The 17,605-nt window shown below is 33.1% G+C and overlaps 2 protein-coding genes across 2 annotated transcripts; both read left to right on the top strand.

Annotated features, from left to right (window-relative positions):
* Positions 1-3,589: 3,589 nt before the first annotated feature.
* LOC139707073 (olfactory receptor 5T18-like) lies at positions 3,590-4,525 on the top strand. The gene has a single exon (XM_071617064.1). It carries the CDS (start codon positions 3,590-3,592, stop codon positions 4,523-4,525), a length of 936 nt encoding a protein of 311 aa, XP_071473165.1.
* Positions 4,526-15,623: 11,098 nt separating this feature from the next.
* On the top strand, positions 15,624-16,559 carry LOC139707072 (olfactory receptor 5T18-like). The gene has a single exon (XM_071617063.1). The coding sequence runs from the start codon at positions 15,624-15,626 to the stop codon at positions 16,557-16,559; it is 936 nt and encodes a 311-aa protein (XP_071473164.1).
* The last annotated feature ends 1,046 nt before the right edge of the window (positions 16,560-17,605 follow it).

Below are 17,605 nucleotides of genomic sequence, written 5' to 3'. Positions count from 1 at the left end.
GCATTTTTTTTTGAAAGACTATCCTCTCTCCAATGAAAGCTTTTAAAACTTTTGTTAAAATTCAGTTGGTTGTATGTTTCATGGATTTATTTTCTGCTCTGCATTTTCTTCCATCAGTCTACATGTCTGTTTTAATGACAATACCATTGTGCTTTGATTACTACAGATATGTAGTATATACTAAGGTCAATAATGCAATTCTTCCTGCTTTGTTCTTCTTGCTCAGGATAAACTTGAAGTTTTGAAGAATTTTAGGCTTGTTTTGTCCCTAATTTCATGAAGAATGCCACTAATATTTTGACAGTGATTTATTGAATTCATAGATCACATTAGGTAATATGAACATTTTAGGAATATAGATTCACCCTATACATGAACATTCAATGTCTTATCACTTTTTTCTATCCTCTTCAAGTTCTTTCATCAATGTTTTTAAAATTTTCATTGTAGAAATCATGTCTCTCTTTGGTAAAATCTATTCTAGCTTTTGGGGTTTGATTTTGTACATGTTATAAATAAGATTACTTTCTTCATTTTCATTTCTGATAACTTTATGCTGGCATGTTATTGATTTTTGTGTTGATTATTTTACCCTGCAACACTGCTAAATTCATTCACTAAATCTAAAAGACTTTTTGGTGTGTTTGTGGGATTTTATGCATCTAAGATTTTGTCATCCGAAAACAATGACAATTTGACAGTTTTTCTAATATAAGTGACCTTTATTTGTTTATCTTACTTGATTCCTCCGGCTAGGACTTCAGTACTATGTTGAACAAAGATGGAGAAAGGGGACATCCTCCTCTTGTTTTAGGTCTTGGAGAAAAACCTTTCAGCTTTTCCCCATCTGGTATGTTGGTTGTTGGCTTATTACACATGGCCTTCATTGTGTTGAACTGCATTTCTTCCACACATAATTTACTCAATGTTTTTTTATCATGAAGGAATGTTGAATTTTGTCAAATGCCTTTTTTGCATATACATCACATTATTGTTTTCTGGCTTCCTTTCTGTCCCTGGGATAAATCTCATTTGATAAAATTAACCTTTTAATATGCTTTTGAATTTGTTTTGGTAGTATTTTGTTGAGGATTTTTGTAATTTTCTTTCTTATGAACTGTTTCAAAGGACAGTTTGTTGTTTTTTTTTGTTTGTTTGTTTGTTTGTTTTTTGTGTGTGTGTGTGAGAGAGAGTGTGTATGCATTTTAAACTTTCTACTTGTTTTGTCTCAGTTTTGATCAATTTTCTATTATCATCAAATTCCTTACACATGTTTCTGGCAGTATTTGTTGTCTGTTCATTTTTAAATATGTTAAAGAGACTCAGTTTTGCATTTCATCTATACATTAGCTTTAGTGCTCACGTGACAAATGTTCCTTGAGGGCATTTCTACATTCTCTGAAATATGGCTAACCTGGGTGCAGTAGAGCACGCCTGTAATCCCAGAGGCTCAGGAAGCTGAGCCTCTGGGATTACATCTTCTAAAATTCTCATGAAAGATTATTTTACATTATTATTATTCACCATGGTTACTGAATTGTTGCAATGTCATGAATGAGTTGTTGCTTATGTCATCAATAGGAGGAAACCAGGCTTCAGAGAAGTGAAGTTATAATATGTCAAAGCTATGTGACAGTATATTTGCAGAGTTTAAGATTTCTTAGCTAACATAAAAGCATCTTAAAATGTATTTCTAAGCCATCATTTTGAATCAGACACAAAATGATTTCACTCATTTTATCTATGTCAACATACAGTGTTTTTTTATCCAGAGCCATTATCTCTTTTTATTATGAATTAAATCATCATGTTGTTATTTGGAACCAGAAAATAATTGGGTCATATTCCCATTGGGGCATCTCCTTTGGGCTCTACTTATAGTAAAGTTAGTTGACATAAATAGCTTAAATGAACCATATTTAAAACATGATTAAACTTGAATTTAGTATGCCACAGGTAAGAAAAATTTTGACATTATTTGCACAATATGTTGGAGAATTGAAAGTCCGGATCACATTTTGGTACTAAATACTTTAGCTATTAAACAGTATAAACCTTGTTAATTCTATCCTGTTGTATAGGGAAGTAGAATACATTTCTCAATATCTGATTTATACCAAGTTTTAAATAAGTATTGAAAACCAATACTTCCAAGCAAAAAAATATTGAAACAACTTGATGTTATTATTTTATTTACACATAGTAAAATTAAATCTGCTGTAATGTTTTAAATGCAACTTTGATATTGTTTCTATGTACTTTTATTATCAACAGCTTACACAACTGATAAAATTCCATTGTTTTGTTACTGAATTAACCCATACATTAAGAGAGGGGACAGACATAAAAACCATAATCTAAATATTAGACCCAGGGGCTAAAGCTGAATGATAGTATAGTTGCCTGACATGTGCAAGGACTTGGGTTTAAGCCAAGCACTGTCAAAAACAAAATTACACCCAGAATTTTTATATTTAATCTCAATTGAATTATTTGAGTGTGTATTAGCAACTACAGAAATATATTACTTGTGGCTAAATATTTAAATATCTGACTCAATGTTCTAGTTACACATATTTTCTATAACTTTTTATCATTTTTATTATGTGTCCAAATTTTAAATGATTTTAAATAGATACCTCTGAAGATCATTTATATGGTCATCTTAAATGAGTAGCCATAACTATAAAGTAAATTGGTGCACATATTTAATTTGTATTCTTACCTTACATTATGTTGTTTCTTGGCTATTCAAATATATAGCTGCTTTAAAGGCGGTTAAAACCAGAGATAGACAGACATTACACATGGGTTTTAGTCAGGAATTTGGTTCATCTGGATTCCACATACCAGGTTACTTACCTTGTATCAGATAAGTCACTGAATCTTTGGCAGGAATTTCATGATCCCTGGATTCCCTGTGACTTCTAATCGCATAGAGACATGGATAGATTTCATCATGTTCATCAAAATGGTACTTCATTTCTCTTGTTCTGTGACCTCAGCTATATAAACATAGGTTAGTCAAAAAATCAAAACTCAGAGTGCAGAGCCATCAGTGGATCACAAAACAGAAAAACACACACACAAATTTTCAATACTGGTGTATATTTGTTTATTTGTGTGTGTTTTTTCTGTTTTGTGATCAGAATGTGTGCATACACGCAAAGGCACACACATATAAGAAACTGATTTTTTATGCAGCTTCAATTTTTCCTCAGTGGATGCAAGATGGTTTAGTCACTTTTTGATTGACTCTTTTTATTCCACTTAACAACTTGGAATGTAACAAGAATCGAGAAAGCCTATGTAGGCTATGTGATGCAAATAAATAGAAGACAAGTAGAATAAAGGAAGGGAATCTGGAGGAAGGTGGAGGGGAGGACAGGGATAGGATATTGATCAAAGTACATTAAGTGCCTGTATATATAATCACAGTGATGCCAACTGTTATATATAATTATTATAGACTAGTAAATATTTTAAAAAACAGTCTTCCTCTTTTGACTCACAATTTTGCCCATTATTTTCATAGAACATGAACTATGATCTTCTGAAGATCTTCAAGCTAGTTTTATGATATTTAAACATGAAAAATGTCACTGAAGTTAATTCATTTGTACTACAGGGCTTCACAGACAATAAAGAAGTGCAGATAATTCTCTTTGTTCTATTTTTAGCTGTTTACATTTTTACTGTCACAGGAAATTTGGGACTGATTGTATTGGTGATCATGGATTCCTGGCTCCACAATCCCATGTACTATTTTCTGAGTGTGCTGTCTTCTGTGGATGCCTCCTATTCCACAGATGTTATCCCAAATATGTTAGTAAATTTCATATCAAAAAGAAAAATGATTTCATTCTATGGATGTGCAACACAGTCATTTCTTACTGTCGCTTTTGGAACCACAGAATGCTTTCTCTTGGCTGCCATGGCTTATGATCGCTATGTGGCCATCTACAACCCACTTCTGTATTCAGTGAGCATGTCACCCAGGGTCTATGTGCCACTCATCATGGCTTCCTGTGTTGGAGGAATTCTTCATGCCATTTTACATACAGTGGCCACTTTTAGCCTGTCCTTCTGTGGATCCAATGTAATCAGACACATATTCTGTGACATCCCTCCTCTACTTGCCATTTCTTGTTCTGACACTCACATAAATGAGCTTCTGCTCTTCCTCTTTGTGAGCTCCATTGAGATAGTCACCATCCTGATTGTCCTGATCTCCTATGGCTTCATCCTGTTGGCCATTCTGAAGATGCATTCTGCTGAGGGGAGGAGGAAAGTGTTCTCTACCTGTGGCTCCCACCTGACTGGAGTGTCCATTTATCATGGGACCATCCTCTTCATGTATATGAGACCAAGTTCCAGCTATGCTCTGGAGCATGACATGATAGTGTCAGTATTTTACAGCACTGTTATCCCTATGCTGAATCCCATCATCTATAGTTTGAGAAACAAAGATGTAATAGAGGCAATGAAAAGACTTTTAAAAAAAGTTGGTGTATGGATAAAATGAGTTTTCATACTAAGCAATAAACTAAAAATACTAGACTTATTTCCAGTATCATCTTATTATGTTTTAATTAAAATATTTTTATTTGGACTCAGAAAGTGACAGAGAGGATGTATGATACTAATGTCAACCTCTCCACAGAGAAGAAATGAAGCACTGAAAGAACTGATGACCAGAGGTTTGGTTAACTGACTAATCACTCTAAAGCTCAATATTGGACAACTAAAGACTTGAGGGGACTTGGAAATTGACTGGACTGGGCTGGGCAGGGAAGCCATTGTGTAGACTCCACTGCTAGTCCCAATGGTTGGAAGATATTAAGTCAATACAGCTTCTCCCAACTTAACAGTAGAATCACATAAAACCTTTGAAAAAAATCTCTACAATGGACTATCTAAGTAAACTGTCTAGAAGGAAATTGTAGCAGAATTTCTGCAAGCTGAAGAATACCAAAATGCCTTCCCCTCTCTGAAGGTGGGGTGGGGTGAAGCTGAGTAGGAAAAAAAAAATCACTTTCAAGGAATCCAACCTTAGCCTAGGGTTCCTCACTGCCTCAGCAGGAGTGTTCTTCATCACCTCAACCTGGAGGTGGTTAAACCCCTCATCATTGCAGCCAGGGTAGAATCTTTTCTACAACATAAAGGCTTAGATTCACAGGCCCCATAGTAGTAGAGAGCCACCAGGTTCTATGCTGCCATAAAGAAACTCCTACTGAGGGGAGTGGTACTCCAAAGCATTCAGCAACAGCCCTGAAACCTGCATCATACACAACCACACCCAACAGAAAGAGTCAGAAGATGCAACACACTCCAGGCATGCAGACTTGGGCCTCTGGACTGACAAAAATCACTAGCTTAGAAAAAAAAAAAAAACATAGTAAACAGCAAAGTAGCTCACATGCTCCATCTCTAGTGGGTTCATAGTTGTATGTCCCAGAGTGTCCAGTTGACTCAATTATCATTCTGATGCATAAATCTTCAGGAGATGAGAATGAGATGGAATGAGATGGAAGTCCAAACACAAAATGCTTTTAGAAATATTTTTTAAAAGAAAGCATCTCTCTCTCTCTCTCTCTCTCTCTCTCTCTCTCTCTCTCTCTCCCTCTCCCTCTCTCCCCCCACTGACAAAAAAAGATTAAAAGAGGTCTTTTCCAAAATATATTGTAATTAAACTGCCTAACATAAAGAACAAAATAAAATTTTCATAGCTGCAAGAGAAAAATGGCAGGTCACATTTAGAGGTAAGCAAATTAGGTTTTTGACTGATTTCTCAATCCAGGCCCCCAGCAATTAGGAGGGTTTTGGATAATCTACAACATACCCTAAAAGATTTCAGATACCAACCAAGATTTTTATATCCAATAAGTACATTCTTCTGATGGGAATATGAAATAAATATTTTTCATGTTAAACACAAAATAAATAGCTCATAACCATTAAGTCAGCAGTATAAAATATAGTCAATGAAATATTTCACACCGAATAAATGAAAAATAATTATCAGGGCAAATGTATGCATGTATTTCACTAGAAAAAAATAGTTGATTAAAAGAGAATAAAGTACAAATTAAGCATTAAAAATAAATCAAAATGATATGAAATAAAAATCATTTCTCTATAATAACACTGAATATAAATGGTCTAAGAAATTTTATCTAAAGATACAGATTTGCAGAAGAGATTGAAAAACAAGACCAAAACATATCTTTACAAGAGACTTACCTCACTGGCAAAGATATCCACAGGCTGAGACGAAGGTATGGAAAATGTTGGATAATGTAGACTTCAAGCCAACATTAATAAGAAGAGTCAAAAAGGTCACTTCATACTGGTTAAGGGATACATCCAACAATATATTATGCCCCAAAATGCTGGTGTACACAATACATAAAACAAAATCACTCAATATAAAAATCAAAAGTACCTGTATACAATAATATTGGGTAATTTCAACATACCTCTCTCACCAGTGAATAGGTATTAAAGATATACATTGAGTAAACACCCTTCAGAGCTAAAATATACTAATAAACAAATAAACCTAACAGACATCTATAAAATATTCCATCCATCACCAACCAGTTTCATTTACTTCTTAGCTATACTTCTATAAAATGGATAGTAATTTACGACACATGGCAAGTATTAGCAAATACAAAGAAAAACAGAGAATATTCCTTATATCAATCATATCTGATGGTAATAAAATTTGCCATCAATAGCAATATAAGAAAAAACATTTTGACACTAGAGATTAAATTTTACACTTTTGAATGAGGAATGGATTGTTGAAGAAATAACAAAAGATATAAAAATTTCCTAGAAACAAATGAGAATTAGGTTAAAATATCAAAATCTCTATGATGGTATGAAGGCAGTTTTAAGAGGAAAGCTTATAATTTTAGCACTATCATTAAAAAAGACTCTAGCACAGTGAAACATACCTATAATACCAGTGGCTCCAGACATTAAAGAAGGAGGATTGTAAGCTTAAATCAAACAAAATAGTGAGGCGCTAAGACACTTAATGAAACCCTATCTCAAAATAAAAATAATAATGAACAAAGGTCTGGGCATGTAGCTCAATGCCAAATTGCCCATAGGTTTAATTAAAGAAAAATAATAATAATATTTTATCTCAAGGCCCTACCAAACCATGAATACATTAATTCCAAAATTTGTAGAAGACAGGAAACTAGATCAGAACTGAAATTTATGAAATTGAGGGAAAAAAATAGAGATAATTAAAACAACAAATTTGGTACTTTGAAAATATGCATAACATTGATAAACTCTTAGCCAAACCAACCACAACAAAGAAAAGACGCACATCAACAAAATTAGAGATGAAAAAAAGGAGATACCAGTGTATCTCCTTTGGTGGAGCATCTGTTCAAACTTTTGCTTAATTTTTACAATATAATTTGTCATCTTATCAAGCTGTGAGAATTCTTTATATAATCTAGATACAAACCCTTTGTTAGATAGTTTTTTTTGTTTGTTTAAGCTTTGCTGATATATAATTCACATAAATTTTATCCTTTTTAAAATGTATATAATTTAGATACTTTCAGTATATTTAACAATCATCACTATGTTAGTATATGTTTTGGAAAGATTTATTTTCCATCTGTGGTTTGCTTTTCATTTTCTTAACAGATTCTTTTGAAGAACAAACCTTTATGCTTTTGATAAAGTCTATTTTTTTTTAGTTTCTTGTATATTTTATAGTTTTTGTGTTCTACCTGAAGAAATCTTTGCCAAACCCCAAATTATTAAGGTTTTCACCTTTATTTTCTTCCAAAATTTTTAGTGTTTTAGCTTTTTTAGGAATATATTCATTTCCAAATTGAGTTTTGCATATGGTATGAGGTAAGGGTCAGATTCACTTTTTGGTTTGAAAATTGTCCAGCACCATTTGTAGACAAGAGCATCCTTTCACTTTCATCCAATGTCAGTTGACCTAGAAAGCCTAAATCTCTTACTGGACTCCTTAGTCTGCATCAGTTATTTATTGGTCTATTTTTACATCAATGACACATTGTTTTGTTTTCTAGATGTTTCAATAAGTCATAAAACGATGTAATGTATGTCCTTGAACTTTGTTTATTTTCAAAATTGTTTTGGCTAGTTAAGCTTTTTCATATTTATATATAAATTTTTGAATTGATTTGTTAATTTCCAAAAAAAATAGTATCACTACAAAAAGACTGCTTTGTGTAATTGGGATTACACTGAGTCTATAAATCAACATGAGAGTTGACAACTTTATAACATAGAGTCTTATGATCAATGAATATGGTAAATTTATTTCTCCTATAACTTAAGTCTTAATTTATCTCAGCAATATTTTGTAATTTTCAGTATTTAGGTCTTGAATATCTTCTGGAAAATATTATCTTTAAATATTTTATAACTTATACTATTATATGTATTATGTATGAATGTCTAAATATTTCTATTATATATACATATAATTTATTTTTCTTGCACATAAAAATGTAATTTATTCCTGTATATTGATTTGTTTTCTTGTTCAACTCCCTCATTAAAACTACTTGTTGTTCTGTCGGATCTGTAAAATTTTCTATATAGATGATCATGTCAACCAGCAATAAAGAATTAAAGAATTTTGCTTCTTCCTTTCTGAAAAAAAAAATAAAAAAGGAAACATCACCACAGACTCTTCTTAGATCCAGAGGATCATTAGAAGTTATTTTGACAATTTATTCTCCGATGAACTTAATAATCTAGAAGATACTGCTAAATTTCTAAACAAAGTGAAACATTAGGATATATAAAAATGGGAGTTCTTAACCCACTTGAATCTAATGTATGAAACATGATATGTCAAGAGCTTTGTAATGTTTTAAACAACCAATAAAAAAAAAATAAACAGACCAATTTGAAGCAATGAAACTGAAGAAATAGTTAAAAGCCTTTAAACAAAAAAAAAAGCACAGGACAAAATGGATTCTCAGCTGAGCTCTACCATGTTTATAAAGAATAATTAATGCCAGAATTACTCTAATTATTTCATGAAATAGAAAGAGAGTAAACAATTTCAAATTCATTCTATGATGGCAGTATCAGCCTGAGAGACTGGGCATTATAATTTATTTAGATTCTAGTTAAAAATGAAGACTAACAAAAGGGAAGCATGTTCAGAGTCAGGGTCCACTGATTGGCAGATTTGACTCTTAAGTGTATCTACTTCACTTACAAATTTGTACAGCATGCATTTTTATTTGTATGTATGCTCTGATTGAATCTATTTCCTATTTTATGACAAATATTGAAACTCCAAAAATAGTAAATGGGTAAGAACTCCCATGTTTATGGTTCAAAAAAATCAATATTGTTAAATGGACATATTACTAAATGTCATGTATGGATTCAATACACTCCCCATTAAAATACCAATTATACAATTATAAAGCTACAAAAGGTCTGTGAATCTTTAAAGTTCAGGAGTAAATCTTTAAATCTTTTAATCTTTAAAGTTTGGGGTAAGGGAGAATGGTTGAGCCCTGGGAAAATGTAAGGACCACTTTAATGTGTAATTTTTATACATTTTGGGTTTTGAGCTAGGTGAACATATTATTTAAATTTTTTATGAAAAAAGAAATGTAAAAAATTTCTTTCAAATTGATAAAAATAACAGGGATGTTAAAATGTTCAGAAATTCTGAGAGGTAGTGAAAATCATAATAAATAAACAAGTGAAAGGAAGACTAATAGAGTAGAAAAAGGAGACTATGCAGAGCAAGGAGGAGAGGAGCACCGGGAAATGACATGGAGTAATCAAATTCCGTGCATGTATGATTTTGTCAAAATGAACCCAACTATACATTATACTTTTAACTATAATGCACTAATAAATGAAAAAAAAGAAAGATGCTGAAAAGAATACCAATGACATTCTTCAAAGAACTAGAAAAAACTGCCCTGAAAAAGCAAATGATCCGGAATAGCTAATACAATCCTGAGCAAAAAGAACAATACTGGAGGTATCTCCCTGTCCAACATCAAAATATATTTAGAGCCTTAGTAGCCAAAACATCATGGTAGTGGCTTAAAAATAGATACTTGGATAATGGGATAGAATAGAGGAAGAAACAAACTAATGCAGTAAAAGCGATCTGATTCTTGACAAAGGTGTGAAAAACATACATGTGAAAAATGCCTTTTTAAGAAATGGTGCTGGTATCATCGGAAATATATATGTAGAAGCATAAAACTAGATCCCTATTACTCACTCTGTACAAAAATCAATTCAGAATGAATCAAAGACCTAAGTATATCATCTGAAACATTGATATTGCTTGAAGAAAACAAGAAAAACACTCCAACACATAAGCATAAGCAAGGACTTCCTGACTAGGACTCCTACAGCTCTGGAAAGCAAGAATTAATAAGTGAGATGACATCAAATTTAAAAGCTTCACAGTAAAGGAAATAATTATCATATTGAAGGAAAACCTTCAGAATGGAGGAAAACCTGCTAGCTATACTTCTTACAAGGATGAATAAACAGTACTCAGAAATCTTCACATACACATGTGCACACAACACTTTCATAAATGGACACATGAATTGAACAAATACTTTGTAGAAGAAGTATAAGAGATTAAAATTATGTGAAAATTGTAAATATTTTATTAGACAAATATCACTTTTGTAGTTTGCCAGTTACCCTGAATAATAATCTTCTGATAACCTCAAAATTCATAATTTATTCACTTCAAAGAGAGCAGTGTATATTTTTAACAGAGTAATATTTCAAGACTGAAAACCTATTTGCTAGATTTATTGAAAAACATATGGTGATTTTACATTATCATTGTTTACTATAATTACAGACTCTTTTGCAATGTTGAATGGATTATATCATCTGCATGAGGAAAACTGGGCTTCAGAGAAGTGAAATAATAACAATGCTAAAGCTATATGACAGTGATTTCACAGGTCTTAACATATCTTAGCTAGCATTAAAGCATCTTAAATATATTTTATAAGCCAATATTTTGAATCAAACACAAAACAATTCCATTTATTTTTTTCATCGACATGCAGTCTTTTTTTCCAGAGCCATTGTCTCTTTTATTATGAATTGAATCATCATGCTATTATTTTGAACCAGAAATTAATTGGGTCATATTCCCCTTGGGGCATCTCCTTTGGGCTCCATCAACAGTCAGTAAGTGAATATAAACAGTCTAAACAAACCATATTTATGACATAAGTAAACCTAAATTTGCCATTCCACAGGTAAGAGAGATTTTGAAATCATTTGCAGAATATTTGGGGGGAACTAAAATTCAGGATGATGTTCTGACATTCAATATTTTAGCTATTAAACAACCAATAAAAATGCCTTAAATTGTTGCTTATTTCATAGGGGCATAAAATGTATTTCTCAATATCTGATTTATACCAATTTCTAAATAAATATTGTACATGACTCCTTCCTAGAAAACAAAGAAAATTTTACAAATATTGATGTTTTTATTACTTAATTTACATGAAGTAAGAGTAAGCCTACTATAAGTATCAAATAAAATTGTGATATTTGTCCCTTGTACTTTAGTTACCAACAGATCACACAATTGAAAAATTTCTTTTTATCTTCAAGAATGATCTACAGACATAAAGAAATGGGAAAGAGTAAAAATCATAATCCAAATATTACACCCAGGTCTGAGGATAAAGCTCAGTGATAGAATGCATGTGCAAGGACAAGATTTCCAACCCAGCACTATCAAAAAATATTATACACAGAAATTTTTAAATTTAATGCAAATAGAATTATTTGTGTGTAACCTATTAAATTACAACCAAAGAGTTTGAATATACATTTCTTTAATAAATATACAAATGAACCTAGAGGCATGAAAAGTTGCTCAGCATCATTAGTGACTAAGGAATGTAAATCAATCCTGCAACAAGATACCACTTAACATCTACTACTATTAAAAGTTAAAATATCTGCAAATATCACGTGTTGGCAAGGATGTGAAGAAAGCAATGCCCTTATACATAGCTAATAGGAACTGAAAGTGGAGCAGTTATTGAAAGAAACTTCGTGGGGATTCCTCAAAATATTAAACATCATTAATATATGACCCCACAACCCCTGTCCCTGATATATAATCAAAATACTTAACAGTAGTCAATCTAACAATATAAGAACCTGTAGTACTAATTATAACAGCCAAAGGTGAAATGAGTTTAAATATTTAAAAGAATAATGCATTTACAAACTATGAAATATATATGATTGGATGCCTTTAACCACAAAAGTGATATCTAATAACACATGCTGAAATAGGTCTGGATTTTGAAAATTATGCAGAATAAAAGAAGTTAGCCACACATGGCCGTATGTATTATGATTCCATTTATATGAACTATCCAGAATAAACCAACAGATAAAAACAGAGCATACATTGATGGTATCCAGGGGCTCAAAGGAGGGAATTATGGGGAAAAGTTATTTACTGGATAGTTTGCAATGACAGAAATGCATGGAACTTGACAGAGATGGAGGGTGTGCATCAGTATAAATGTAATTGCCAAAGAATTATTCCTTTTACAATGGTTTAATCTTCTGGCATGAGAATTATACTTCCACAAATACTTTAATTGGAATGATTATAACTATGATTTTACTGCTTAATGGTATTTTTGTTTCATCTTATTGAAGTGCCTTATTTTATAGTTTTTCATAAAGTTTGTATGCATTTTGATAGCACATTGTCAATTACATGCAATAAAGTAGTTGTTTCTTTTTTTCCAACTTTTCATACTTGGAATAGTTATGCAGGTTTTATTTACAAGTTATTCAAGTACACACACACCCACACACACCCACACAGACACACACATAAATGCATATATATTAACTAAGGAGACTACTAATTTTAAGAGAACTAATAGATATTAACATGTAGATATTTACTTTTTAAATTAAAATGAAGAAGATTAACATTAAACAGGGATGAGAGGTGGGAGGGAAAGGGAGAGAGAAGGGAAAATGCATGGAAATGGAAGGAGACCCTCAGAGTTATACAAAAGTACATACAAGAGGAAGTGAGGGGAAGGGGAAAAATAATACAAGGGGGACAAACGAATGTCAGTAGAGGGGGCAGAGAGAGAAGAGGGGAGGGGAGGGGAGGGGAGGGGGGATAGTAGAGGATAGGAAAGGCAGCAGAATACAACAGACACTAGTATGGCAATATGTAAATCAATGGATGTGTAACTGATGTGATTCTGCAATCTGTATATGGGGTAAAAATGGGAGCTCATAACCCACTTGAATCAAATTGTGAAATATGATATATCAAGAACTATGTAATGTTTTGAACAGCCAACAATAAAAAATTAAAAAAAAAAAATAAAATAAAATATATTCATTTTTATAATGAATATTATAGGGAAATATGACTGACATTTAATATACATAGGATTCCATTTTCAATTTATCTTTGACCTGTAGTTTACTTATGAAATTGAAATTCTTTGTATACTCCGTTGTCTTCCTGTAATATGTGATCCGGAGCTTTGCAAATTGTCTTATACAAAATATGCCATGTCTATATTTTGTCATTCATATGCAAGCTGTCATTGGCTAACTTTATGTTTACACGCTCATTTACAAAAAAAAAAAAAAAAAAGTTTTTGCAAGCATTTTAAATATCTTTAAATGAGATATGCTAATTGTTTTGTTTTTTTATGGGGGGGGGGACTGGGGATTGAACTCAGGGGCACTCGACCACTAAGCCACAGCCCTAGCCCTGCTTTGTATTTTAATTACAGAAAGGGTCTCACTGATTTGCTTAGTACCTTGCTGTTGCTGAGGCTGGCTTTGAACTCGCAATTCTCCTGCCTCAGCCTCCAGAGCAACTGGGACTACAGGTATGTGTCACTGTACCAGGATGAGATAGGCTAATTCTCTTGTTCTGCACATGCGAATGCCCCTTTTCTCTTTTCACTCAAATGTATATTTGAGACTTATCCATATTAAATCATTTTAGTTCTACATTCTCCCTGATATATATATATTTATCAAACATTTACAAATTGTTTCTCAAAATTGCAGTCATTTTAATACTAGTGGAGAGGGAATCTTTGTTTTTCTTCACACTTCCCCCATTACATTTTAGTCATATACATTTCACTACTTTAAAAAAAAAGATAATTGATTGATATATATATATATATATATATATATATATATATATATATATATATATATAATCTATACTTTCTAGCAGACAGTTTCACCTACTCGAAATAGAAACTGAACTCATGTACAGGTAACTCCAATACCTAATTTGCTTAATCATGAGATGAATGGGGAAAGATTTATTCCATCAATTACCTATTTCTACATTTTTATCTTTAAGTATATATTTTATAAAGACTGTTTTGTAAATATTTTGATTATGGAACTACTTTGTGACTTAGCAGTTAACTAGCTGTTATATAACTGAGTTCATGTTCAATTACATCTAAACAAAAATAAAAACTGTAGAGAACAATGTGCTTTTTCAGAATAACTCTACCACTTTTCATCAGATATTGAGGGAGTAAACGAAACTCACAGAATGTCAAGATTCCAAAATTATAAAAATGGTGAACTGTTTAACTGTATCTTACCCTCTAAACTTTGGTATTATTTAGATAATCCCAGTAAGACTTGATATAGAACCAAGTTTAGAAATTAGCCCATAAAATATAACTCAGAAATGTGTTATTCTTTGAAATCAATGTAATTCAGTATATTTTATATTTTAAATAAAATATTAAAATTTATTAATCTATTTTTCCTTCAATACTTTGTTCCATTAATTTAAAATATAGAATGCTTAAATCCTACAAGAAAGTAGCAAGTTATTTTAAAAATTTCTGAAGGATCTGAAATTCTGAAGCTCTCTCTGTGTCATCTGTTTACTTCTATACAATCTCACGTGTTCAGATGTTAAAAGATTATCTTTCTGCTCCTCACTTGATGTTTTAATGCAATTTATTAAGAAACAGCTAATAGAACTCTCTGATGAATCAATAGTTTTGACCTGATGGCATTTAGAAAGGATGAGTTTAACTACTAAGTAAAAAAAATACTACACCATTCATATAATTTTGCATGAGTGGCATCAAGACTTCACTCACCATTGTTTCATTGTCTCCTGATCCACTGTGTGGAAATTATACACTGACAAAAATAATTAGGACTCGTGAGCATCATGTTATGTGAAAAAAGAAAAAGAAAGCCCAGAGTCATATGTTTTCTCTCATGCATGGAAGTTAGAAAGAAAAGAGGAGGAAAAGCTATCTGACAAAAACAGAAAGGAGACCAGTAGAGTATAGGAAGGGAATCCTGAAAAGGATGGAGGGGAAGACGGGGAAAAGAATTGGGGAAAGACATTGATCAAAGTATGTTAAGTTAAATGGTACCACTGTGCATAATTATTATGAACTAATAAAAATTATAAAGAGATAAAATAATTTTCACTTGTCTCACAGGTTTGCTCATTATTTTTATAGGGCTGTGAACTAGGATCTTTGAAGATCTTCAAGTCTGTTTTATGACATTTAGCCATGAAGAATGTCACTGAAGTCAATTCATTTATACTTCAGGGTTTCACGGACAATAAAGAACTGAGAATCATGCTCTTTGTCATATTCCTAGTAGTTTATATTTTTACTGTCACAGGAAATTTGGGACTGATTGGATTAGTCATCTTGGATTCCCGGCTCCAAAATCCCATGTACTATTTTCTGAGTGTGCTGTCTTCTGTGGATGCCTCCTATTCCACAGATGTTATCCCAAATATGTTAGTAAATTTCATATCAAAAAGAAAAATGATTTCATTCCATGGATGTGCAACACAGTCATTTCTTACTGTCGCTTTTGGAACCACAGAATGCTTTCTCTTGGCTGCCATGGCTTATGATCGCTATGTGGCCATCTACAACCCACTTCTGTATTCAGTGAGCATGTCACCCAGGGTCTATGTGCCACTCATCATGGCTTCCTGTGTTGGAGGAATTCTTCATGCCATTTTACATACAGTGGCCACTTTTAGCCTGTCCTTCTGTGGATCCAATGTAATCAGACACATATTCTGTGACATCCCTCCTCTACTTGCCATTTCTTGTTCTGACACTCACATAAATGAGCTTCTGCTCTTCCTCTTTGTGAGCTCCATTGAGATAGTCACCATCCTGATTGTCCTGATCTCCTATGGCTTCATCCTGTTGGCCATTCTGAAGATGCATTCTGCTGAGGGGAGGAGGAAAGTGTTCTCTACCTGTGGCTCCCACCTGACTGGAGTGTCCATTTATCATGGGACCATCCTCTTCATGTATATGAGACCAAGTTCCAGCTATGCTCTGGAGCATGACATGATAGTGTCAGTATTTTACAGCACTGTTATCCCTATGCTGAATCCCATCATCTATAGTTTGAGAAACAAAGATGTAATAGAGGCAATGAAAAAACTTTTTAAAAAAATAAGTGTATGGATGAAATAAATTTTTCATACTAAACATTAAACTGGAAAAAAGTAGTCTCAATTTTAGTGCCTTCTTGTCATGAATTGTATTTAAAATATTTTGATTTTGGACTCAAAAGTTGGCAGAGAGTATCTAGTCAGCAACACTCATCTTCTCTACAGAGAAGAAGTGAAGCAGATGAACAGAGATTTGGTGGACAGAGTAAAAACTCACAAGATTAATATCAGAAAGTTTTAGAATTGGAGGGACTTGGAATTAAGCTGTGCTAGTCACAGCAGCCAATTTATAGAGCCAATAGCTAATTAGACTCCCTAGGACACATTAAATCAATACAGCTTCTCACCACCCATAGATGGAATCAAATAACATCTTCAAGAGAGCTGATGAAGGAACTTGTAATGGGATTGTTAAAAGTTGAAGGATACCAAAATCCCTTTACCTCTCTGAAGACAAGGGGAGAGAGGCAGAGCTGAAGCAAGAATAAAAGCACTCTCCCTGCTGCCTCATCAGGAGTTCAGACTTAACACAGGCCAACTAACACCCTCCCCACATCTTGGTGATGGGTAAGCCCCTCACCATGAGACAAACAAGATGGAAACTACTTTGTAACAGTCCATCTACCAAGAGCTGTATTTATAGGCCTTACAGTTGTACAGAATCAACACATTCTCTGCTGACATTAAAAAAAAGCAACAAAAAAACCCTGCAGAGGAGCTTGGGTACTCAGTGCTCCAAGACAAGACATTCAGCAACAGCCCTGAAGCCTGCCCCCTGCACCACCACACCCAACACAAACAACCAGCTCGGCACCCTCCAGGCACACAGATCTGGGCCTCTGGGCTGATTAACAAGCACTGTTTGAGGAGAAAATCATAGCAAACAGCAAAGTAGTTCAGGTGCCCAGCACATCTTGTGGGGCCACAGCTATGAGTTCCCGAGATGCCAGTTAACTCAATTATCATTCTGATTCATAAATCCTCAGGAGATGTAACCTTTAAGCAGTCACCTGGGAACCTCAGCGTGTACACATCAGTACACTCCACAAAGCAGCTTACACGTTGACA

This window comes from Marmota flaviventris, chromosome 9 (assembly GCF_047511675.1).
Source record: "Marmota flaviventris isolate mMarFla1 chromosome 9, mMarFla1.hap1, whole genome shotgun sequence".
Taxonomy (NCBI): Eukaryota; Metazoa; Chordata; class Mammalia; order Rodentia; family Sciuridae; genus Marmota; species Marmota flaviventris.
This window is presented reverse-complemented; position numbering and strand designations above follow the sequence as displayed.